Genomic DNA, 25,155 nt, shown 5'->3' on the forward strand with positions numbered 1-25,155 from the left:
GGTTCGTTTGGTGTTATGGTTCAGTCATGCCTTTTGACACGTTGATTCATCAGAAATTGATTCAAGATTGACCATAAAGTCGTAATAGCAAGAGTGTTTCAGCTTGTTGAAGCTCATCTCCGTGCTCGCTGTGCCGGCACTATTCCTATCAACCATAATGCATCTGCACCACATATATTGTTATGGGTTTTAAGTCGTTGTGTAGTATGCTGCATTTTCAAACTCTCAGTGTGAGTATTGCAGCAGCGGAATAGCAAACTAAACAAGGGCAATCAAGATGTTGACTTGCACTATACACCAACAGATCAATATGTATGTAGACATGAAGATAAATGGATACCAGTTTGTGCAATATCGGTCATGTATCTTTATTTGTAATGCGTAATGGGAGGGCAGATCACTGACTAGGATTCACTGTGGTGCATGTGGGTGTGATAATAAGGTGACGTTTGTACAGGAGAGAGAAAATACAGCACTTTTTATGTACTTTACAAAACTGTGTTTGTTATTGCGTGTTTCTTTTAGAGGATGCTGCAGTTTCTTTCATCTGAAATCTCATTTCCTTTAATTACTTGAAATGTGCTTTAGGCTTGTTTCTGATCACATTTTTAGAACTGATTATGGAAACCATATTTTCTTGAGAGCATTTACCTCTAAAAACAATCCTCTCTGGCCATATTAGATCATCCTCTGTTTTTCAGAACCCATCTGATTGTCCCCTCTGTTTCATTTCCCTTTACCTGCTCATTGACATTGTACTGTTGCACTGCTGCGTGCTGATTATATGAAAAATGCTTCTGCTGGAAAGTGAAGTGGAGCTTGTAGCTGCTGCGGGCTCATACAGTGGAATGAAGCCCAGAGGTGAAGTAAAACCAGCCAGTGTTGGTAGATAATCCACATTTCTATTAGCCTACTTAGCACTTTTCTAATAGGGCTCACAGTGTAGCCCAGGAGATGAGTAGCATGTCTTGTGTTTATTATCACTAAGCCATGACAGCCTTATATTTTTCAAAAGCCAATACCGCAGATGATCACACGTAATTCATGTGTTAGGATTCACAATTGACTTTGAACAAGGTGGTGTGTTGTGATGAGAGGATCATACTTGATTGGATTTGATCAAACTCTAATCAGGCATTAATTAATCTTAGATTGGCCCTCTGCACTAGCACTTTGCACTCTCATCACTGCGGATTCTGCTCCACGACGTTCATCTTTCATCATCTCTGTGTCTCCCTGTCTGTCTGTATACAGATGTTCTCAAAATGGATTCTGTTATAAAGACAATAAATCTATGCAAGCAATCAGTCAGGGAAATGATTGGTACAACCTGCCCCTGCTAAATTTTATCACAGCTGCCACTGTCCCAGCAATTAACTCATGGAGAAGAGTTTTAATCGCTGTATTCATTCTTATTACAATATTCCTCACAGTATATTTCCAGTGCGTTCCAATGTTAATTTGAGGGTGGTAATCTTTGGTCATTTCAATAGCCTGCATAGAAGGGCACAGCGGAAAGCAGGGGCACAGAGACAAGGACAAAGACTGCATGGTCATTAAAAGCTCTTTTTAAGACAATGACAGTGTCCTTTTTCCGTCTAGCCAATAGCACAGAGCAGACTTTGATCCTTGAGGTCCACAAGGTCTTTATGCTTCAGAAAGCAAAGGTTAAATCATGTACCAGAACTGACCTCCAGCATTGTTATCCTCTGGATTTAACTTCTTTGGGCTTTCTAAAAATTCATGCTGTCAATGCAAAAACAACAGATCTTAAAAGAGGCAAGTCTTCTCAATCATCTCCAAGCGTCTGTAAGGCAAGAAAGACGATACCCATTTGGGGCTCATTGGAGCAAATCAGAATTGTCAGCACTGTGGGTTTTTACCTTTTAAACAGGGAAGATGGATAGATAATCACCACATGCCATTCTGGAGGCCAATTACACAGCTTTGTGTGAAATTGGAAAACCTGTTCTCTCAGAGCTCTAATGGATGTTCTGGTCATTAGTTATTTGAGAGTCTTCTCTGGCTGTAATCAAACGTGAAACATTGCGTTAAGCGCCCATAAAAGAACAGCTGCCTCTCTAAGTGACCTTCTGTTTAAGAGAACCCAACTGTCAGCCGCGTGGCGTTTTGTGACAATTATTATGTGTGTTGCCATAAAAGCACCTCTTATTTTTCTTCTTTTTGCAGTGGTTGCAACTCATTTTACTGTCTTGCTCTTGGTTGTATTTACTCTTCTGGGTCTGTTAGGTAGCTGTATTCTGTCATATCCTACACGGAAGGCAGATGCACACTCTTGTATATCTGCTGCATCTTAGCAAGCCAGTCTCTTGACTGTGGGTGTAAATGTAATCTGCAAGATAAATTACTCAAGCTTTTCAATGTTGCAACTAGTAAAAATACACGAAAAGTACTCTGACGTCTCTTTCCCTCTGCTTCGCTTCAGGTGACCATCTGTCTGCTCAGCCAGGCCCACCTCCTCTCCCACCAGCCCCACCCCCACATAAGCAGCATCCGTCCATCACGTCCCTGAGCCGCAGCTCACTGGCCAATCAGAGGAGCCCGAGCCCGCCGCCCACAGCCGGCCTGGCGGCCGACTTGCAGAGTACGGCGGAATGCGTCCAGCTGCAGGACAGCTGGGTCCTGGGCAGCAATGTGGCCCTGGAGAGCAGGTGAGTGACCCACGATGACCTACAGCAGAGCTGGGAAATTCAGGTCCAGGTGTTATTATGAAGCCATTTTCAGTGATTCAGAAAACAAAATGATGTGAAATAAATGAGCAGGGGCCAAGCTGCTGTGTAAAATGTATTTATTTATTTATTTATTTTCAGTTCAGTTCAGTTTCAGTATAATGATCTAAGTTTTGAAGTGCGCTTCAGGACTGATCCTTTATCAGAATTTTAAACATTTTACATTTGAAAAGGTTACAGCTTAATTTTACCTTTTAGACCATATAGCCCATAGGTCACTAACTGGCGGAACGTGGTCCGGGTCCGGACCCAGACGGCATCCTATACGGACCTGGACCTATTATCAATAAATTTCAATTAATCAATTAATATTTTTAAATTTGACAAGACGCTTCTATTTTAACCGGTGCAGCTTGTCTAGTGTTTACGGCATTGGCTGAGCAGATCAAGATGTGACAGTTAAAGAAAAAGGGAAAGCTGCTGCTAAACTTTATTTTTCTCAAGTTATGAACTTTATTTCAAGACGCACAGTTATTCAAAAACTATTTTATTTATTTTCTTTTATTTCTAAATGCACTTACATTTACTTAATGAGACGAACGCTATACCTATCTACAGTATTATTAGTATAGTATTTACTTAAATGTTAAGTGACAATAAATATTGTCAAAATGTTTTTGAATCATACTGAATTTATTTGATTTGACAGTCAGTTATTGATTACCTGCAGACGTTGATACAACTACTAGGCTACATCAACATGTATCACACTAACTCAAGTTAGAAATTATGATTTTCCCGACCTTTGCTTTAATACATTTTCTCGGACTGGACCTTTTTGAATTTTAGTTGAATAACCCTGATATAGCCCAATATGCCTTGGGGTTCTTTATAATCTTAGAGAGTACAGCACTCTCTATCCTTAGACCCTCGATTCAGATGAGGAGAAACTCCCCCTACAAAAGCCTTTGCCTCACTTTGGTCTGTCTGCTTGATCCACTGGCCTGTTTGATGTGTATTTTAAGATATCACATATGGACCCAAATTCATAAAACTCAGTTAACTCAGGTTAACAGTGACTCACTCAGTCATGACTGAACCAGTAGTCTGTTTTTTGTTGACGAAGATGAATTACCTGTCTTATATTAATGATGCCGCTTTTGTGGCTCCACCTCACCTTTCATCATTTGTGTGACCTGCAAAGGTTTTAGGAGAGCGCACAATACGGATTACCCTTCTAGGAAGGATGAAGTATTAGATGGTGTGAATCTCCGCACACGTTCAACTCCAGCGGTGACATTTCTTGCCGTCTGCTGAAAAGAATTGCCGGGAACTCGGGGCGTATTAGCCGGGATTGTACATCCTCCCCACCAAGACAGCTGGCGATGAATGTTACTGTGGAACACACTCAGAATTGGCTTTGACTAAATGGCAGAGAGAGAAAAATATATAATTCCTAACTTTTTATTAGTGTTTTTAGTGCTACTCCTTCAAACACGAGTGGATAATATAATTTACTCAATGAAATTATTTAATGAAAAATTAAAAAAAAATGTTCTGCACCCCCTCTGGATAAATTGTAATGGCACAATTTGTGCATGGCATAATATGATTCCAGTTGAGTTTGATAAATATGACTATTGTTTCTCCAGAGAAAAATGTTGTCAAGTAGTTTTCATTTTTCATTTTTTTGTTTTTTTGTATTCAGCCACAGTTTAGGACTGATTACTGAATTGAGGAGATCTACATTTAGAAACAGAGTGCATGATTAGAATGAACTATGTGAGTATCGGAGAGCTTGCCAGTTCAAATCAGAGAGGCTATAACTTTACAAGGAACTTGGTAAGCGGATTGCGTGTTATATCAAATATGCTGTGCAAGATACTACTTTGTCATAACAGCCTCTGCCAAGTATTCCTCCTGAAACATCAGTTATATCTCTCTTAATCAGTGAGCTCAAAATATCTTGGCTAATGAAGTGTGGTACATTGCGCCCTGACTCAGAAATGGCCTAGAGTAGATGATTGCATTCTAGCCTGATATTTCTCTGGCACAGTGTACCCTTTCCGAGGCTTAGATGAATGTAAACTTTGAATTTCGACTGTGGCAGCATGGAGTAACAACCTCTTATGATCTGACTGAATCAATTGGGATATGTGGTGACAGTTTCACTTTCAGGGGAAGATGCAGTGATTGAATACTAACCGCGCAATGACCTTGAGCTGTCTTAGCCGTATCGACAAAACAATATGTGCACACCTATCATCAGACGAGGCATAAATCACTATCACCACAGTGGACTCTAAATCAAGTGCTTGTCAGTGGGTGGGAACAGAGGGCTGCTGCGAACCAACAGGGCAAAAAGGGAAGACCCGGTTCACCACATAATTGCAGATGTCAAGAAAACCACCAGGTTGGGAAATGTAAACAGAAGCTCCAGAAAGTATTTATTAGGCTGTCTTCAGGGGGTTTCGGGCCAGCATAGTCCTGGCACAGCACATATGTAGGTGGCCTCGGGGACCGCGGGGATGTGAATGACATGGATTTTTTTTTTCTTATGCAGCACAATAGATGTGGTCACACACAGACAGTAAATTATTCTGAACAAGGCAGGTTGATTAAAAAAGAGTTGAATATAAATCACAATGTTATGATCTTGTTCAATACATTCCCTGTGGCATGACCTCCTTGAAAATAAAGCACTCATTTGACAGCATTAGCTACTTTTACAGCAATTAGTAGTAATAAATTGTGTGTGTGTGTGTGTGTATGACCTCACATAAAAGTGTTCGTCTTCAAAGTACGAGTGTGTTCATTTGACTCGATACCAACTAGCCTTCGCTGTGAATAGGCTTCAGTGTTCTTTTAAATGAGAGAAGTGCTGCACTCAGAAACTACTACTGTAACTACTGCTCATTATTGTACGGTGAGTGAATGAAGTCACTGATCTCACTGTGATCATACTGTCAGAGCCATGTTCAATTTCAACAGCTCATTTGCTCGAGACCGAGAATACACATCAGACAAACAAAGCCCTCTTTTACAGCTCAGAAAAAGTAAAAGTTAAATCTCAATCACTATCACCGCAGCTACGGTATGTTCTGTCGGGGTCAACTTCAACATTGTGACAAAAATAAAAAAGTCCATACAAAAGAGTCCTTGCTTGTTAGTAACACTGGAAATTTACACAAAGCACAGCAACTCTAAGGACCATTTATAGGCTGTCTCTTATGAATTGAGACCCTGAAACCTGAGTAGCACAATGAAGGACGCAGGATCAGGAGAAGTTTTGATCCCATTACAAACAGTGGATCAGAAATAAAAACAAAGGGTCAGGGGTTCCATTGTCGACACTAACCTCTGCAGGTTTTACACATCAGATATTTCTATGACATTATTCCATTTCAGTTTTTGTTCTGCTTTATGCCAACCAACACCACTCAATTTAAATGCCTCAATACGTTGGCAACAGAGAGATGATACTGCTTGCTGTTCGTTGTTATCCTCAAGTACCGAGGAGACATTCAGATCTTTAAAGTGCTTGGAGTGCTATTAATAAACTCTTCAGGCTTCCTTTACCAACCACTTGGCTTCAATGAATCAGAGTTTTGTGATATTTTCAATTAGAAATATTCCATTGAATTTCATTATAAAATGAGTTGCCACGTCCCTTAAGAGACTGACGCACATATACAGTAATTATTCATGAGCAGTGCTTAATCCTTAGGTTGAAATAGACTTTACCAGCATGCGTGGAATTTGTATTTTGACACCTTGATGGCATGAGCTATACGTCCTATAAGTGCTTCACTGGATAAGATACAGGTACTGTAGGCGTGCGCTCTTACATATGCATGTCCTTTGGAGCCCACTTCAGCATTTTTTTCACTTAGATTCAATGAAATTCAGCTAGAACAGTCGGTATGACATTTCAGAATGTGTCTTTTGAAGGCCTGCCCAGCCACACGTTGCAGTTATAAATGTACTGTCAATCCTCATTGGATTCATGTGTCAAGGGAGTCCTTTTGTGAAATGAAATTATGTCCCGGCTCTAAAATCATCATGTGGTACAGTGTCCCACAGACAGTACATTTTCCTGATGGAAAACGTGTTGGAAATGTTCTGGGGGGCGTAAAAGAATAGCAGCGTGTGTGCGTGCGCTGGGCGTGTGTAGTTGTTTGTGTGGGATGCACATGTAAATCATGAGTCAGACAGTCATGCTTCACATCAGAGGAGGAAAATTGAACTTTTTTTTTTTTTGTACAGCAGCCACAGTGTCAGGATAGCACCAGGACTGATTAGTCATGTATAAGATACCAGCCAACTAGCCTTTTGGAATAGAAAGGAGCGTGCAGTGATGGCTGGTTACCTGCCAAAGTGGATGGTTGTGTAGACAAAGTGGTAATCCTCAAGACATATTTTTTTCTTTTTCTCGTGTGTTTTCCCTTTCATTTATTTTGCCAACATCTTTAGTGCCAAGCACACATTTCTGCGGTTATTCCAGAGTTCTACAATATTTTCATCTTATTTTAGGCTACTGTATAAACTGCTGCTGCTGCTGGCAACTTAAAGTGCGTGTGTTCCAGATGATTTTTCCCAGCAAATCTAAAATTCATGAACACAGGATGGATAGTGAAGAGGAGTCTAAATAGTTATTCATATGAAAAGTCAATGCACTTTCCAAATTTAACCTGCAGTAGCTAAAGTACAGTAGCGTTTTGCTTGTTGTGCAACATGTCTTTCCCACAATTGCCTCTCATAATTAAGCTACAGAGTAAATGTGCCTTGCCTAGTGTAAGACTCTAAGGACCATCTTAAATGTATGTGCATAAGAGCTGAGCTCCTCTTAAGCCAAACCAAATCAAACTTGTTAAATATAGTCAATTCCCTGTGCAAACAATCTGAGCCCTCTGAGGGAGCGATTCAAAATGGCACCACGCTGATCTCCGTGGGTAGGATGGCACAAAAAAACACTCGCCGGCGCTGAAATACCACGTGTGGAGGTAGCTTTACCAGAATAGCACCTGCTAGCAGGCCCCCTGAAGAGAGGGCAGGTGGTGATCTGGGAGAGAGCGACGGCGACGACAGCGAGTGTGAAAATGAGCCACTGCGATGCCCGCCACATCTGTAGCCTTTCTTCGGCAATGGATTAAAAACGGCCTGATTATTCCAGCGCTCACCTTGAAATGCTAATGCTAACACAGAGCAGCGGCTAATAGGCAGATTACATATTCTGAGGGCTTCTGTTCGCATTGTTTCTAGTGTGCTTTCTCACCCCTCCAGCTGGAGCTTAGCCGTAGACAAATCCACCCACTCACTGTTTAGTCTTTTGTCCTCTTTTGAGGATGTTTTCAAATGTCATCCTGATGACAAGCAATGTTGTGAGAGCAGAGGAGACCAGGCTGGCTGCCGCTTTTGTGTTACAGGCTTCTCAATGGGACAGACAGGCGTGCGCACAAACACACTGCGATCACACCGACACGCAGCCATTCATTTGCTCTCCGTCCCTCTCAGTCTCACTCTTGATTGTCTCTTTTCCTTCTCTGCCTCTCTCACCGGGCACACCACACTGCTATCACTAGGGCTGGCTGGATTAGCATAGTAATGTGCCTTGTTGCATCACACTGGCTGTAATCAATTACAGCCGGTCATCCAGTGTGTATAGCTGCAGACACTTACACTGGTCCGCTGTTTGTTAATCATGTCCAACAGCATTTCATCTTTAGACCCCTTCAGTCTGCTCTTTAGGAAAAAAAAAAAGAAAAAAGACAGACATGAAAAACATCAGCAACAGAACTACATTAAAAGCAGAGTGCAAATAAACGTCCAGCACAGTGATGCTGGTACACACAGATTTAATTTGTGATGACTGAGTTCCATGTTACGCTCTCATCCAAAGCAAAAGGGATGTAAATGATAGAAATATAGCTTAGTTTCTAGTTTTAAACCACCCACAGTGTGCCATATGTCTTCTGGTAATTATATGTGCATTTAGATTGTTGTGCTAATAAACATTCTTATGATTTACTTACACAGGTTTTCATTATTAGTATGATGTTTAGTAAGTCATCCCCTCTCCAACAGTCTGACAGTAACATATGTACTTGTAGTGTATTTACTTTAGCCGTCTTTCACTTGGTGGCCCTGAGAACATTATGTACTCATATCTTTGCATAAATAAAAGTCCAGGTACCTTTTGAGACTTTTATTTACAGGAAAAATAATCTCCCCATCATTACTTGCAATAGGTGGTCACCTCCCTTAAACAGAGTACGTACCCCTCCCCACAAACACACATGCAGGCACACGTACGTGTACTCACACGTCCACGTCATCTCATCAGATTGCATCCACTTACACTTAACTCCCCAGATAGAGGAGTCTATTTGCCTGTGTGTCTGACTACACGTCTGCCGCCTCCGACGTTGTGCAAGTTTTGACCTCAATTCATACCCAACTGCATATTACAGAGTCTGCTGCAGCTACAGTACAGATTGTTCCAGATTGAAGAATCTGAACTTCCCCAGGTTGCAGACGACCGGAGCATTGTCATTCCAGCAGTGGCACACGGTAACCTTTTAAAAGGAATCCCTGTCTGTCCACGACTGCACGTGTCAATCAGGGCGTCGAGGAGCCAGACGATCCAAATCTGACATTTGTTCTTTTAGTCAAGAATTGATCAGAGGAGGTTTTAGCCCCAAGATATCCCCACAGGAGATCGGAAGTAGCTGAAATACCAGAGGCAGGGCTGAAATATGAGCAACACATTATGGTGTCGGTTCATAATGTGTCTTTTGTAAAATGAAAGCTCTCAAAAACATTTAGTCCAACTAAAATAATATTTTATTAATGAAACAGAAAGAGGGAGGCGTAAATGCACCTCAAACTATCAAATGAGGAAATGGGAAACTGTGATTAATAAATGTCAACACGTGAAGTTTCGGTCTTTAACTGCTCAGCTTCAGATTATTCACCCAATTAGCTGTTTTCAAGCTCTTTTAGAGCAGATTCACAGTCAGGATTAAACAAGCCTTTACAAAACTTACATGAAGACTTCACAGATGCTGCACAAATAATTGATGAGCAAACACTGTTTTATTAGATTATTGGTGTATTTAAATTGGCAGTTACCATGGCAACCCATCCTCCTGGGATCTATTGAACAGAAGAAACACTGTAAAACATTGTGTAAGACTTTTAGCAGAAAGTAGAGGAAGCAAGAGCAAAATAAGAGGACTGTGCTTTTGCTGCCCCTTCAATTTTTATTCATTATTTTTACTTTTACTCAGATATTTGCTTCCTGCTGCATTGGCTGTCTGCATTTTATGGCTAGATTACTTTGTAAAAGTCTGTTTTTATTGGTTGTTTCCTCGCGTTTTATACAGTTTGGAAAGTGCTTTTAACTTTTAACTTGGCAAAAGCAGATCCCACGAGAAAGAACCTGGATGAGGAAAATGAATTTCTAGCCCTTACCCACTCAATTTACCTAATGTTCAGGTGCTCTTGAGCAAGCCACATAACCCCCAACTTGCAGTTGAAAAGATATTTCTGTATTGCTTTGTGTGCAACGGTGGATGTCAAGGAGAGCATGCAGAGCATCCCTCATCTGAATGATAAAGGGTGTATTTGGTCAAATTGTCTATCTTTATTAGTGTTATTAATTGGCACAAGTCATGTTTTATTATCAATTATTTTCTTAACTCCTCAAGTGATCCTGCTGTGGAATTTAACATTTTAATTAAGAGTTATCTTTTGATCTACAGAATCTTCAATGTTGCCCCACAATTTGCTTTAAATGTATTTTATTTCTTTACTAAAAACTGACAAAGTGTACATTTCTGGATTTGAAGAGTATTTGCAATGCATGGTCAATCTGTGCAATTTCCCCAGTGTCCCCATAAGCCTGGAGGCATTTGGGTATTAATCTCTAAGTAGTGGCAAGAGTGGCAACAAGGCTTAATTCATTTACTTAAGAGCTTTTCACGTGGGGTTTAAAAGTTAATAGGACGATCACTCCGTAGTGCATTTGATTAAACCCTCTTAATTACCCCAGGTATAATGGGCTATTAGCAAAGGCCCAGTTGTAAAAGGGCAAGTGGGAGATGATTGTTTTTATGAGGTACTTTTTGTTCACCTCTTCCAATGTCAGGATTATACTGAATATTAGAATATAACCCAGTTCCTCTTACAGTGTGATACACATGGGAATAACTGGCATTGTAGGGTATGCTGTACCTTTTTTTTTTTTTTTCAATTTGGACAAAGATGAGCACATACAGTAAGCAAATGCAGAGATTTTGGGATGGTGTTTCAAACTAAAGCTCATTTTACAGTTATTTGTACAATACCCCTTTCTCCTAATTATTTTTTCCCCCTCTCCAGGCACTTTCTTTTTAAAACGGGCACAGGAACGACACCTTTCTTTGGCGCAGCGGCCCCTGGTTACACCATGGCGACAGGGACGGTTTACTCCACACCGGCGCGCCCTTTGCCCAGAAACAGCCTGTCCAGAGGGGCTTTTAAGTTCAAGAAGTCACCTAAACATTGCTCCTGGAAGTGCACCGCCCTGATCGCTGTGGGGATAGCTGTGGTTCTGTCCATCATTCTCTGCTACTGCATAGGTAAGGCTGAGATCAGACTGTATAAGTTATGAAGTTCCGCTGATTTTGAAATCGAGTTGCACCACATACATAAGGAGAATTTTCACAGATTATCTGTTCTCATAACACAAACTCAGCCAACTTACAACATTAGGAAAAACAGTGCATGGCAGATTGTGGGACATTAGTAAGATTATCATATTAATGAGAGAGAGAGACACACGCACACACACACACACACACACACACACACACATTTCTATAGTCAGACTTGAAGTAAATCACAAAAATTTGGATGGCTTAAGTTTTGATTTGAGACTGAAACCCTTTCACGATAACAAGACTGCAACAGTCAGTCCTCTCATATTTCATTATTAGACGTAAGAATTGAAGGGACTTGGTCCCAACAATGGAAAAAATACAATTAAAACAGCTTTGAAAGGAAAATGTCAAAAACTCTGCCATTTCAATGGTCATCAGTCAGACCCGAATGTCTTTAAATGTCTTTAATCTTGACTTGAAATCTGTTCATGAAGACTTGTGAGTTGATGAGATCGACTTTCTATCAAGGAGTTGAAGCTTGATTTGTACCAACCCAAAAAGGCTTTGACTGCTCATGTGTCTCTTTCTGTCCCAGTCATAGGCACAGTCTCACTGTCTCGCTTTTACACACACCTTACCCCACTTTTAATCTGTATGGCTGACAACAAGTTAGCCTTATCAGTTCAGGGCCGCACTCCTAATAGCCTTTGATCTGTCCTTCATGGCAGCAATTAAAGTCCTTTCTTTTCCTCCCCAAGTCGGTGCACTTAGAAGGTAGCAGTCCTTGATAGTGTCTGTAAGCAGTTTAGAAGGTGAAAATCTTACTTGTAAACTGCTCACATTACCATATGTTTTTGGGCTGAGCTTCTGTACCGACTGATGGCGTAGACTATAGCTTTTCCCTTGATTCTCTGGAGGGGGCAATTTAGGAAAAAATCAGCCTGAATATCTGAGCCTTTTTTCGACGGGATGACATCATTCTTTGTGTGGAGCTGATCTAAGTTAACACCGTTAGAAGCCAATAGTATGCAATGTTTACACCTTAATACTGTGCATTTGAAACAAATCAGCCATCCAGCCAAACAAAATTAACTATACGCCCACACTTTGGCATAAATATTTCCCATTTAATACTTGAATACATTGAATATTTATTGTCTGATGTGGAGGTGCAGCACAAGCTGTCACCCGTCTACATGAAAACTGTAGTTTTTGTGCCAGAAGCAACATTTTTCTTTCAGTTGTAGGGAAGAAAACATGACTCCATTACCTGCGCTGGCATTACACAATCTCTAGACAGGTCAGTGGTCAAATGGAACCAGTGATAGACAAGCTGCCTAGAATGAGTGAAGCCAGTATGCCTCCAACAGGACTATGTCTATTTCACTGTGTTTTCCTTTTTGCAGAAATTGCAGATGTCCTGATATGATTCAGTGGCATCTGTCTGGCGAAGCTCTCCGTCAGATATACAGACACGCCCCGTGTACATTTTCCAATAAGACATTCCTGCCTGTTTCCCTTTGACAGGAGATTGTGCATCACCCCCATACGTCAGATCCCCAGTTCACAGAATGAACGCCAATTTATGTCCTCTGGGGGTTTCTGCTAAAACACAGGCAGGGAGGTTCAAATGGCCAGCACAGATGGTAATGTCAAAATGAAACACAAGTTGAGGAACCGAACCTTATAACAAAGAATGCAGGCCTAAACACTTGATCTTTAAAGAAGACCTTGGTCCACAAAGCCTTTGTACTAAACCAAAACTTGCTCATTCTGCCAAACAGGAAATGCTTTTATCTCGGTCAGGAAGATAAACTGGTGCACATCCTCCCACTCTTTTGGTCATTATTTCCTATGAGAAGGCTTTCGAAGGTTTTTTTTTTACAGCATGTGTCAGCTGACTTCTTGCTAACCTTTAGAATCTTGACCACAGCAATAAAGCTGTTAGAGATTCATCCGTCCTCGTGCCCTCCCTTGTCATCCAAGCCCTTAATCTTTACACTGTGCCTTTCTCCCTGAGCGGATATATAAGTATTCATCCAGCTTGGAGGCAGGGGAAATGTGACACAGTTGTATAAGGAGAAATATGGGGTTGTTGGGAAGATCCTATAACCAGTGTTTTATTGGTGAATAGAGAGGGGAGTACTCTCTTGGAGGAGAGGTCATAAATACGTTATATCAATATCAATATTCACAATCCCTTTATTGACTTAACTATTTCTGTCGCTTGTTGTCGTTCATGATCTCGTTTCATAAAATTAGTATGGATGTATACATATTTTTTATAACTTCGCGGCTCCTCTGTGTGTAAGAATCAGTTGCTGCTTTTATTTGTACTTGTGCTCATGACAGATCTGCTCCATTTACACAGGGAAAATGGGCAGAAACGGTCATTTGTTCAGCTGTTGTCACTAACAGTTCTAGCAGATTGGATTCATTTACAACATTTTCATCCCAACAATCACCAACTTGTTTAATTGTAGACCTGTCGGATGTTTGTGAATTGTATTTTTGGCCTGATTCCAGAGTGTGAGCCTGGTACTGGTACCTGTTTGTTTGTGTGTGAGTTAAACAGATGCAGCCCTCTGCCACTTCTTGCCTCAGGTGTCTGAGAGTGTTTCCACCACTTCCTTTCTGTTTCATCTGCCGCCAATTCACCTGCCAGGTGCAATGACTCAAATAGCTACAATGTGCACTCATACTTTAATACTTTTCTTCTGTCAGCTCGCACAGTCCCATTAGTGCAAAGATAAACTCAAAGACAAATACAGACACACCTGCATCTGTTACACGTTAAAATGGGACTGTGTTTACTGTGCCATATTACTCAATTATTGTTTCATTCTGTAGCTCACGTTAAGATACATATTGCTCATGATTTTCCAGAAGCAGATAGTTCAGATGAAATGTGTTTTATTGAAAGAATTTGAAGAATAACATGCAGACCAGTCATTAAACTGGACCCTGGCTGACCGACAGCAGCAGCTGCTGTAATTCAAATAAAGCAAACCTGCTGAGGTGAGCTTTTTCAGTTCCAGTTCTGCTAACTAGCGTGATTGGAAGGATTTCAGCAATTGTTCAGATAGTGGGAGGCCAATCAAGACTGAGTCCAGCTTTGATGCCCTGATTGGATGCAGAAACTGCATGTGGATTTTTGGAAATGAACTTTGAATTGAACTGCACAAGCACAAGCACGAGCACAACAGTGCAAGACAATATACTTCTTTTGTCCTCTATTGTCTAAATAAAAGTGCCTTTAAATGAAGCACATTTACTTAAATCTTAAAGATATCCAATTTAGGAAGAAATTAATTCCATGTAACCTCGTACCATGAAAATACATCAGAAAAGGAGAAGATCAATCTGAGGTTAATCGTGTGTTTTTCAGTGAAGGCCGGTTTATTGAAGTGATGGCTCTCATGCTATTGTTGACGTGGTGGGCACATTTGGTTTGAACAAGGCCTTACCAATTACATTACCAGAGGAGAGTGGGTGATACAGGAGGCTCCATTCATTCTGTGTTGAGGAAAAAAAGATTGCATCTGATACTAATCTAATACTAGTACAAAAAAAAAATCTGGAAATCCCCGAAAGACTAACAGGAGGCGACAGTGAGCTTGCTTCAATTGCCACAGGATCCAACAAACAAACCATATGTTGGTCGATCCTGTGTTAGAGATGCTGTCATTCCATTTGGGGTTGTTGGAGACACTATCCCAGAAAACAGGAACATCTTAGACATGCTGTGAGCTGTGCAGCTTATATTGAGGAGTCCCCATGGGATGTTTCTGGGGAGATGTGCAGGCAGGTTCCTGCATAAAACAATGTTTATCTCAATAATTTTTGAGGCTGTTGAGCTCCAAGTTGTTGTTGGCACACTGTGACTCCAGATGGGCCACCTCTCTCTCTAGTAAATGGACTAATTATGCTTGGTGACAGTCGCCATCAGAATGGCATCCTTTGCATATTTTAACAGGAAACGCTCAAGACGTTTTATACTAATTTATGTTTTTTTAATGACCTAGGTTGCTTAACTGAATAGTAATATTTATTTTCCCAATACAGCAGATATGCATCTTTCACCTGTAGCATAATTAGCACTGTGTTTTCTACATAACACCACCACAAAGACTCATGTGAACAAGATGGGAAATGTGCTGTGAGAGCAGCCGGGAGGATTTTCTGGGGCTCATGTTACATTTTTCCAGTGCAGAAGTGTTGGTGCATCTGTACACTAAATACCATGTGGATGTCAGAGCTCAAACAAACATGTTGTATACTTAGAAATTCAACCTCCTATTCATTGTCATTGGGGGCGTTCTACGGGGCAAATTTTGACTTCAGAGATTAGAGGCTAGCTTTTCTAGCCTCTTGCTCAGAAAGAGAATTGCTCATGGCCATAAATATTAATTGAACTGGCCTGGGCTGCAGGAATAACTTATGCAAATTCATAAATTGAGGGCTATTCACCTCAAAGCAATTTGTTGATGAGGTAAGTGGGGATTCAGGGCCTGGTGCACTAAGAACACTGAAGAGGGGAAGGCTCTTGGTGGTTCTGTGGCATGTCTGATACACAAGAGCCTACCGCCATGCATCGTTTTCTTTCGGGTAGCAAGTTGGGTGATACTTGGAGATGGGAGAGCACAATGTTTAGCGGTGGAGAGTGAACATAGAAACTACAGTGTACAATCAGGAAACAAGCCAGTTGAGGTGTGTTTAGACTCCGATTAACTGTAGTGCCACCATGAGGCTGACATTTAGACTTAGACTTAGACTTAGACTTCTTTTATTGATCCCCCATAGGGGGAAATTTACATGTTACAGCAGCAACAATAGACAAGAGAGAGTGAGTAAAAGCAACATTGGAAAATAAAGCAATAGCAATATGAATATGTGTTGTGATGATAAATAAATATTTACACTATGGAATATTTACATTATGGAATATTTATAGGCCTACTATGTATCATAAAATAAAATGTGAAATGTACAAGTCATTCCGAGTGAAATATCTTGTTGTCTATAGACTCTTTGTTCTGTTAAAGGACACGTGCATAAATATAAATGCTTTAAAAGCGTTTTGCATCTTCAGCAAAAACTCCCCGTGCTTGAGAACACTGTCCATCACTCTGTCTTCTTTGATCAAGCTTGGTGACCTGTCTTCTGTCAGCTTTGAGAGATTTTTCTCTCAACATTAGAGGGTTCATTTAACAAAATACAGGTTTTGTTAAGAAAAACGTTGTGCTGCTGTTTATTCTTTAACTTCATTGAATTTCATGCTGTCAATCATTCTACAAGAGTGGGTGTTATTTTTTTTCTGGAAGAGACTTTGGGTTAATGCTGCATGTCCTCAGTTGATCCCTGCAGTTTGGAAACCAGCTCAGCAGACAGTGTTTTTTTTAAAGGTTTCTGTCTAGTCTAAGAAATGAAAATATTTACATGATTATTTGAAGAAAAGTTTATATTTAAATGTAGGAGTTTTACAGTTTAATATGGCCAAGGAGAATGTGCTGTGCATTTGGGAAAAATTATAGAAGAATATTTTTAGAGAATTTGTCTTATTCTTATTAAGTGGGAGATTTTGTCTGTGTTGCCAATTAATTTGTACAGTAGTACTTACATTGATCTGAATCTGAGAGAGATTCCGAACATTTTGAAACCACAGTATCAATACCGACTGGAAATCTCATTGATGTAGTAAATATGTGAAACGCAAGTGCACAGATCTTGCCACATTGGGAGGTACTGTCAGATTATTCCATTCAGTGAGTTTAGAAAATTCAGGCCTGTCAAAAATATTGATGGATCAGTCAGCATTAATTTCTGTTGCTGGTGATGTTTGTTTAACTGGCAAGTGAAATGGATTTTGACACTGATGGTGATGTTGGCTGAATGCACTGGGGAGCCAAACCTTATAACTCAATGTTAAATCTACTTTATTTAATTGGAATTCAAGGCTATGAAGCACCTGTTAATTAGATCTACCAAGGACAGTGCTGCGTGTGTTCCTTCTAAACCGATGCTAAGTATATTCATCAGCAGGCTTTAAATAAAACCCATGCCCTGTGTCTTAACAAAGCACTGATTGATATTGTCCACATTAGTTTTTCATCTTTCTTTTGGTCTCCTTCACATTTGATATTCTCTCTGGCCCACATTCACCTCTCAAGTTATTTGCTGCAGTCAATATCCATCTTCGCTGCGAGCGACGAGTGTTGGAGAAAAGTTCCTCTCACAGATCAAATGGTCGGAAATCAAGATGCTTCCTCAGCATGTTCCCTGGCTGGTGACTTTGAAGGAGATTGGCCCTCTCGCTGTGCTCACAGAGGCACCTCAGTTTTCCAAAACAACAAGAACACAGTTTGATTGCATCCAATACTGTGACAATAAAGCAGGTTGGCTGAATGAAAGCCAGACACAGTTTAGTTATGTAAGAGAACTACAGGAGTGTTGCAGCATCTTCCCCTCTCACTTCCTCCTCCTGCTGCGACTGTCTGTCTCAATAAACTGCCTTACACTTTCTTAAAAGTCTCTCACTCTCCGTCTCATTCACACACACACATGTAGCTGATTCTCTGTGTCCTTCCTGCTTTGTATTAGAACTGGAGAGTTTGAGATTTATCCGATATGTCTCGTGTGCTTGTCTGAAGAGAAAACTTTGTGTCAGAATAGAGATTCTGCTCTCTTTTGATAGAGTAGCTAGTGTGTGTGTGTGTGTGTGTGTGTGTGTGTGTGTGTGCAGGCATTCTGGCACGTTAATGAACAGCGCTCCCCAAGGAAACATGCTAGAGCAACAGGGTTTCTAAGTATTGATTGAAATGACTTTGTCTGGCCTCTGTCGCTGCTGTGTTTACACAAAAGCCACCCATGGCAGTATAACCTCAAAAACGAAATGCAAACTGAAATGTTGGAAGTTAAACTGTTGTTTTTTTACACCTGCATTGGATCCATCCATTGTACTCTCCCACTGGTCCTTTGTGCTTAAGTGGCTTGATTGTTTCTGTGTGCCTATTTGCTTATTTGTTTATCCATTTCTACAAGCCCACGCAGCTTTTTTGTGTATTTCACAGCAATGCACCTTTTCGGCCTCAATTGGCAACTCCAAGAGTTGGACAACCAGCCCGCTTTTGAAAACGGAGGAGTCGGGAAGACGGGGCCCACTCAGTCGAGCATAGTGACAGCTCTGGCTGCTGACGGTGAGGAAATAAAAGAGTGACATCTGAATAAACTCCTTATTAACACTTACAGTATGAATGCACAAGATTGATATTGCTTATTCTTTTGTTGGCTTTCCTGTATTTAAAATTCTTGGTCAAGGTTAATGGCATTGCTTTTTGAACTCTCATCTTACTAACATCTAACTATAAATGCATTTTGAAATTAAATGCTAACTTTACAAAAAAAAAAGAAAAAGAAAAAAGTTAAAAGATTTTAAATGCACCAAAATGCTCATTTAGTACATCAAGTAAAGGTTCAAATAATGATTAAGAAAGACAAATTGCAAGAGCAAACCATTTGCCCTTATGAATAGCAGCCTGAAATGTTTGGGGCTCGATGCCGAGTCAGCCTTTAGAGATTATTGAGATCTTTCACCTTCTGAATTTTAATTGACTTTTCCCAAACAGCTTTGTACAGCCGAATCATAATCTTGGACCATTGTGTATTCAACATCAAACAGACAGGCGATCCCAGCTCACCTTTACAGCAAAAGCCACCAAATTAATCTCTAAGCACTCTCCGGTATTTAGGATGCATGACCACGAAAGCATTAATTAAGTTGAGTAGGCCAGGCAAAAGCTCAATTGTTTAAACTCAGCTAGATTTAAATCCTCATAAGTACTGCTAATTAAGATAGCATGAGGCAGGTTTTGGACTGTTTAAAGGCAATCAATAGCCGGCTATTATTCTCCCTGGAGGTAAACTTGGCTTCTAGACTTCACTTTGACTGAAGCTGAAGTGACAGGCAATGGCCTCATTACACCCACTACACTGAGGGATGCAAATAATGGAGGTCTGGCACAAACAGGTTCTCTACAGCTACGCTGGTCCACGCACTGAGACACTTCTTACGAGATGGAGGAGCAAAGGTTGTGTTGTTATGTTGCAGGACAACTCTGCATCATTCACCTAACAAGTTAAAAGTCACTGCCACAGTAAATTGTAAAGAGCACAGCTGCGGTCCTTCTATGATAGAGCTTTTAGTCGGAGGGGACTTAAACGTTGTACAGATTTTTCTTCTTAACAATGAAATCTGCTCTTCTAATGGCACCTTGCAGACTACAGTTTCAATTTTTCATGAGAGCATGAGTCATATTAAAACTGGCCATCTCTCCATCTTTGGCGCTGTAAGGACACAATTTAAGGACATCATTCGTAAAATTGTTTTGATTTGCTGTTATTGCCCTGGCAAGGTAGCACTCAGTATATCTGACAGATTCCATTTAAGCCTTATCTGAGATGAAGCCCTACTCTATGAGTCACCAGGACCAGAGAAAAAGGTGGGAGATGCTGCCTGTTTGAGTCTTACAAAAAGCCAATTATATGTAGTCTTTCTTTTTAGCGTGCAGTGCATGATGAACCACAGAGAACCCTAACTTTTAATCCTGCCTTTCTTGGTCATTGCTCATTTGGAAAAGATATGACTATCTTATTCAAGTCCCTGCTTGAATAAGATTACATTGGAAAGCAATAGATAGAATGCAGCATTTACTGATATCCAGATATCAAACAACTTGCACAAAAACAAAGATTGTATTTTAGATGTGACTGTGAAGGTTTTAGTTGATGGCATGAAGGGCTCTGCGATGGCTGATTTCTAATATATCACCATAACTGTGCTGTTACAACAACATAATAAGGTTGGGGTATTTTTCTGTCTTCTAGGAAGGACGAACGTGCTTCATCAGGAGAACAACTCTATTGATACTGGACAGGTCGACATAGGAAAGAGGGTGAGTCAGAGCATCCCGCCAGGGGTGTTCTGGCGCTCTCAACTAACCATGGAGCAACCACGCTTCCTCAAGTTCAACATCTCAGTTCAGAAGAACGCACTGATTGGAGTCTATGGACGAAAGGGTCTTGCACCTTCCCATACTCAGGTAAAGCGTTTTAAAAATATTTATAAATCAGTTTAAGATGTAATATCTTCTTTCTCTTACAAATGAAAAGTCCAGTTCTTCTTAATTAATTAAATACACTTAGGGATCTTACAGCTACAGCCTTATTTATACTGTGACCAATGTTAGTAAGCAAACTTAGCTATTGCTAGACATTTTAGCATGTCACTCATAAACATTTCAATGGCTTTATTACAAGAACTGTAGGAAATTATTATTATCATTATTATTGTTATTTATTTATTTACTTATTCATTCTTTTTTTTTTTTTTTTTTAGCTTTTTTTACTAGAAGCAGCATCTTTCTTACTCCAACTCATTTCACATCAAATGTAACCATGTGAGGCCATTTCACTGTTTTAAATGAGCTCGGTTCAAAGCAGAACCAGAATTGCACATTATAGAAAAAAAAACAACTCCATTAAACAATATAAACACATATTATTTAATGGGGTTCTTTATCTGGCCTTATGTGATCACTTCTTTAAATCCTCGACACGTATGCATTTGCAAATTGGTATTGGCCACTAGTTTAGTTACAGTTTTCTCCTCTCAGCTTCGATTTGCCTGTGTGTGGGCATGCATGTCTTTCACTTGCACTAAACGTCTGCCATTTGCAAATTGAAGTGCTTCCAAAATGTCTGATGTGTCACTTGAATGACATTTCTGGGCATCCGAATGTCCAATGTCTGGTGATGGTGATGGAAGCACTCAGACAATGGTTATTTTCCACCACACTTGACTGCAAAAGCTCTTAGCTTCACCTTCTTGACATTCCCTCTTAGTAAAGATGGGCTTCACTCAAGTGTAGACAGTTAGGGCCACTCTTTGATGGAAGAAAGTCCGATGCAAGTGACAACAGGTGAGCTGGATTGCACTTTCAAGGTGAAAAAAAGAAGCCCACAAAATCAAAGACCAAATGGTACTAATTAACAAGACACTACTTTTATGTCTTCGGCAATTGTTGCTCAGACACTCAAGCCTGTCAATGCTGGACACTGTGTCCATTGTGGTCACCTCTAAATTACATACTGTTCAGGGACCAGGGGCACAAATCAATGCATTTACTTAACTGAGCATGAAAGACCCCAATGAGAGATATTGACTGTTCGTCGTATTCACTGCTCGGAAGACAAGACAACATTAAGTGCAACACCGTTTCCACCTTTCTCCAAAATAGACTTCCTCCATCTGCTATTGAGTGTCTGTCTGTGCGAATACAAACCAAACAAGTTAGAAGAAACAACTTTTGTAGGTTTTTTTTTTTCTTAAGAATTTGCACTCCGTTGTTATCAAGTGCCAGACTTAGTTCCCTCAATCTAAAAGCTGAAGAATTTACAGGCTGTGAGCGTTCCTCCTCTGTCCGTGGGGCATCCGGTGGGCTCTCCACGCTTGGTCTCTTGCCTGTTATTCACTGGTATTGTTGGATTGAGATGAGTTGAGGGGCTTTCACAGCAGCTAATCGAGATGTATGCGCTTGGCCAGGAGGTTTAGGGCTCGTGGGATGAACTATTTTATTACTTCCCCCTCAAGCCAACAACACAAAGAAGTCAACTTCCGCCAGGTTAATATCCCTCTCTTGCCCCCCTGCTCCGCTGAAAAGGGTTTAAATCACAGTGGTGACTTCACCTGCCCTTTGCTTAATGCTCTCTTTCCTGTTGTTTGCAAGTCAACCGAAGGGTTGCTCGGGTCAATGTTTGTCACATTGCTGAGCACTAAATCTGCTTTTAATATATTTCCATGTGCCCCTTCTTTGAACTATTTGAAGCCAACTTTGCTTCTATGAGGCCAGGTGTTGTTCACATACTGATTTAAAGCTGCATTTATTCATTTCTGGCCACTAGGCCATTCATTTGGAGATGAGTTTTTGCCACCTGATGAATGTAAATCCAATTTTCTGTTAGCTCTAGTTTGGTCTCAAACAACTTAGGTGGAAACATAACAGTCTGATTCTTTTTCAGCTTAAAGTTACCAGCTAACTTTATTCACTTTGATGCCCAGTATGTACAGTTGTATACAGTGGATTTATCATGTTTTTGGGTGAAAAAATAGCTTTCTGCTGCTTCTGGAAAAGAGGTCGGTGAGGAGTTGTTTTGATTTCCTCCTGGGCCATGAAACCAATAGAGTGAGCTGAAAGAGGTTAAAAGGATAGTTGGGTTTTGGGTAAAAATTATGATTAGTCTTTTGATGCAATGCTACCATAAAAAAAGATCTTAATTAATGTAGAACATGTTGAATTATTGCTGGTAGTCTTATTACATATTTATAGGATGATTTCAAAATTTCCAGAATTTCTGGAATTGCATTACTTGACGCATGGTTAGAGCAGTTCTTCCCATATTACAGGGGAACCCTGTAGTAGTTTTTGATGTGAGGGAACATCGCATTGAGGCAACACTAACTTTAAACTCCTACTTTGTTTTAAATACATCTGATATGCTACTGAATTACAAATGAGCGATCTCAACTATGTATCAGTCAAAAATCAATGGCTTATAGTTCATCAAAGCTCTCTGCAAACAGCCTCATCATTGTGTTTGAAATTGAATGTCTTCTAAAAACCAGCCACAGTGCCAATCTGCAATCTGTATGCATCGCACCGCAAAGCAGCCCACAGCCTTTTCCACCCCGAGTCTTCACTATAGGCCTGGTACATCTGTGTAGCTAACAGCCGCATTAGCCAGGGGATCTGTCTGCATCTGCTGTGCTCCTCTGCAGCCTATAGTCTGTTTGGAGATTGCTGGTATGTGTTACACTGTTTTCTGCTGCAGTGCTGTGTACCCTACAGTCAAAATGAGGTTCAGGTGTTGAGCAGGTGCAGTGAGAGCAGATGCACTGCTTTACCCGTTTCACTTGGCAGAGATGAGTCGTTACTCCTTGTTTACCCAGTAAATCAATGTTTGTTTGAAAAAGGAAAATATAGAGACTGTTTTGCTGTATTCCCAACATATTGGACGGAAGCCTATATTTTTTTTGGGAGTACTTAAATACATACAATGAAGCAATTAAAACAAAACAAACAATTAAAGCCCATTAGTAAAAGCTTTCACAGCCAGTAGATGTAAGTGTACCAGTGATGTAATAACTATAATTAGAAGATGATAAATACGATTGTATGTAGATGTCCTTGAAAATTCTTTTCATTTAGTTTATCCTTTTATTTGTATTTTGTGCAGGTAAACTAGCAGTGAATAGCTCTGAATTTTAAGCATCTACACACTACATTATCAGTGTTCATTTAACAGATTATGATAAACCCATTGCCAGAGCCTCTTTAAGTGCACTCCAGCCACAGTTAGCAATGTATTTTTGGAGTATTTTTGAGCATTTGCCCTAGAGCCATATCAGCTCTATCAGTGTACAAACAACTCTGCAAACAACATCTATCAACCCCAAATAACTGTCACTGAAAAATCAACATTTATTATACTTGAATATTTGCTGTGTACACAAACCTGTTGTGGCTGTGTCTTGCGTTACGACTTTGAAGAGTTCCTCTCAGACTGTAATGAAAATTACTAGAGGAGCTGCATACAAAACATCTAAGAGAAGAAAAAAAAATCTTTTTGAACCCTCCTGCCTCTTTTCTGCCTGATTTAATTAGACCTGCATTAAAATAACAATGTGCATGTGTATTTGTCGGAATCTGTTGCCGGTGTTGTTTTGCAGTATGATTTTGTGGAGCTTTTGGACGGCAGCCGGCTTATCGCCAAAGAACACTGGACTCCAAGCGAACCAGAGACCAGGTCTCGGCTGGATCATCCGGTAACTGTCCACCAAGCCGGATTCATCCAGTACCTGGACTCAGGGGTGTGGCACCTGGCGTTTTATAATGACGGACGGAGCGTGGAAACAGTGTCCTATAACACCATCATCCAGGGTACGAGACGCACGCATCTGCTGCAATGGCTGAGGAGTGTGATTGGAATGCTGTTTAATGACATGTTTGGAAGACTTAATTTCCTAAAACAGCTGCGTCTGCACAACCACACAGTAAGGTTGTTGGAAATTCTGAATACCACACAAACAAGCTGAGCTTTTCAAACTATGAGCCACCTTTGAGGCAGATCTAGGTTTTCATTGAGGGGTGGTGGATTATTGTGCTGAACACTATACCACGAGACCATAACCGGCATTGATCCTTCCCTCCTAACAACCTCTTCAGTGTTCTGAAGTCTGTGAAATTTCCTTGTGGGTTTTGAGGTAGGAGACACACTAAGGTTGAGTTAACGTTTTTCTTTTTCTATTTCCTTTGGGGAGTTCCATTGATCTGGCCCTACAAATACGAAGGTATTGATGTTTGAGGTCAAAATTGCTTGGGTCCGACACTGGCTCAATGAACATCCAATACAAGCCAGAGTAATAACAAAAAAGTTTGCCCTCTTAACGCCGATCAAAATGAGGGTCCTGGTCTTTTGGGGGTGCCCTTTATGAGCGATGGTCTGTTGAGTGAACACAAGATCTGTCTGTAGGATATGTCAGATTAACTTCAACTCAGCGGATTTGAGCTGTAAACACTCAGGAGATCGCATGGCTTGTGTGGGCATGATCAGTCATTCAAGAGGTTGAGGGGGGAGGATGAGGCAGTAGAGGAGACGGGAGGAAAGGAACATGTGTCAAGGAAATGGAATTATTTGGTCTAATTTAAAATGCCTGTGTGGCTTTACTTAACATGGCTTAGATAGGAACAGTGGCGCGGTAGTGTACA

General features: G+C 40.5%; 1 protein-coding gene across 1 annotated transcript in view; it reads left to right on the forward strand.

Moving 5' to 3' along the window:
- Positions 1-25,155, forward strand: part of LOC139206724 (teneurin-3) — a 120,477-nt gene that overhangs the window by 43,917 nt on the left and 51,405 nt on the right. Inside the window, exons 3-7 of the mRNA XM_070836289.1 lie at positions 2,447-2,672; positions 11,073-11,311; positions 18,403-18,528; positions 20,216-20,430; positions 24,117-24,327. Of these exons, the coding sequence (XP_070692390.1) occupies positions 2,447-2,672; positions 11,073-11,311; positions 18,403-18,528; positions 20,216-20,430; positions 24,117-24,327 (1,017 nt within the window). The remainder of the gene's footprint in view (positions 1-2,446; positions 2,673-11,072; positions 11,312-18,402; positions 18,529-20,215; positions 20,431-24,116; positions 24,328-25,155) is intronic.

The sequence above is a fragment of the Pempheris klunzingeri genome, chromosome 9 (genome assembly GCF_042242105.1).
Source record: "Pempheris klunzingeri isolate RE-2024b chromosome 9, fPemKlu1.hap1, whole genome shotgun sequence".
Lineage (NCBI taxonomy): Eukaryota > Metazoa > Chordata > Actinopteri > Acropomatiformes > Pempheridae > Pempheris > Pempheris klunzingeri.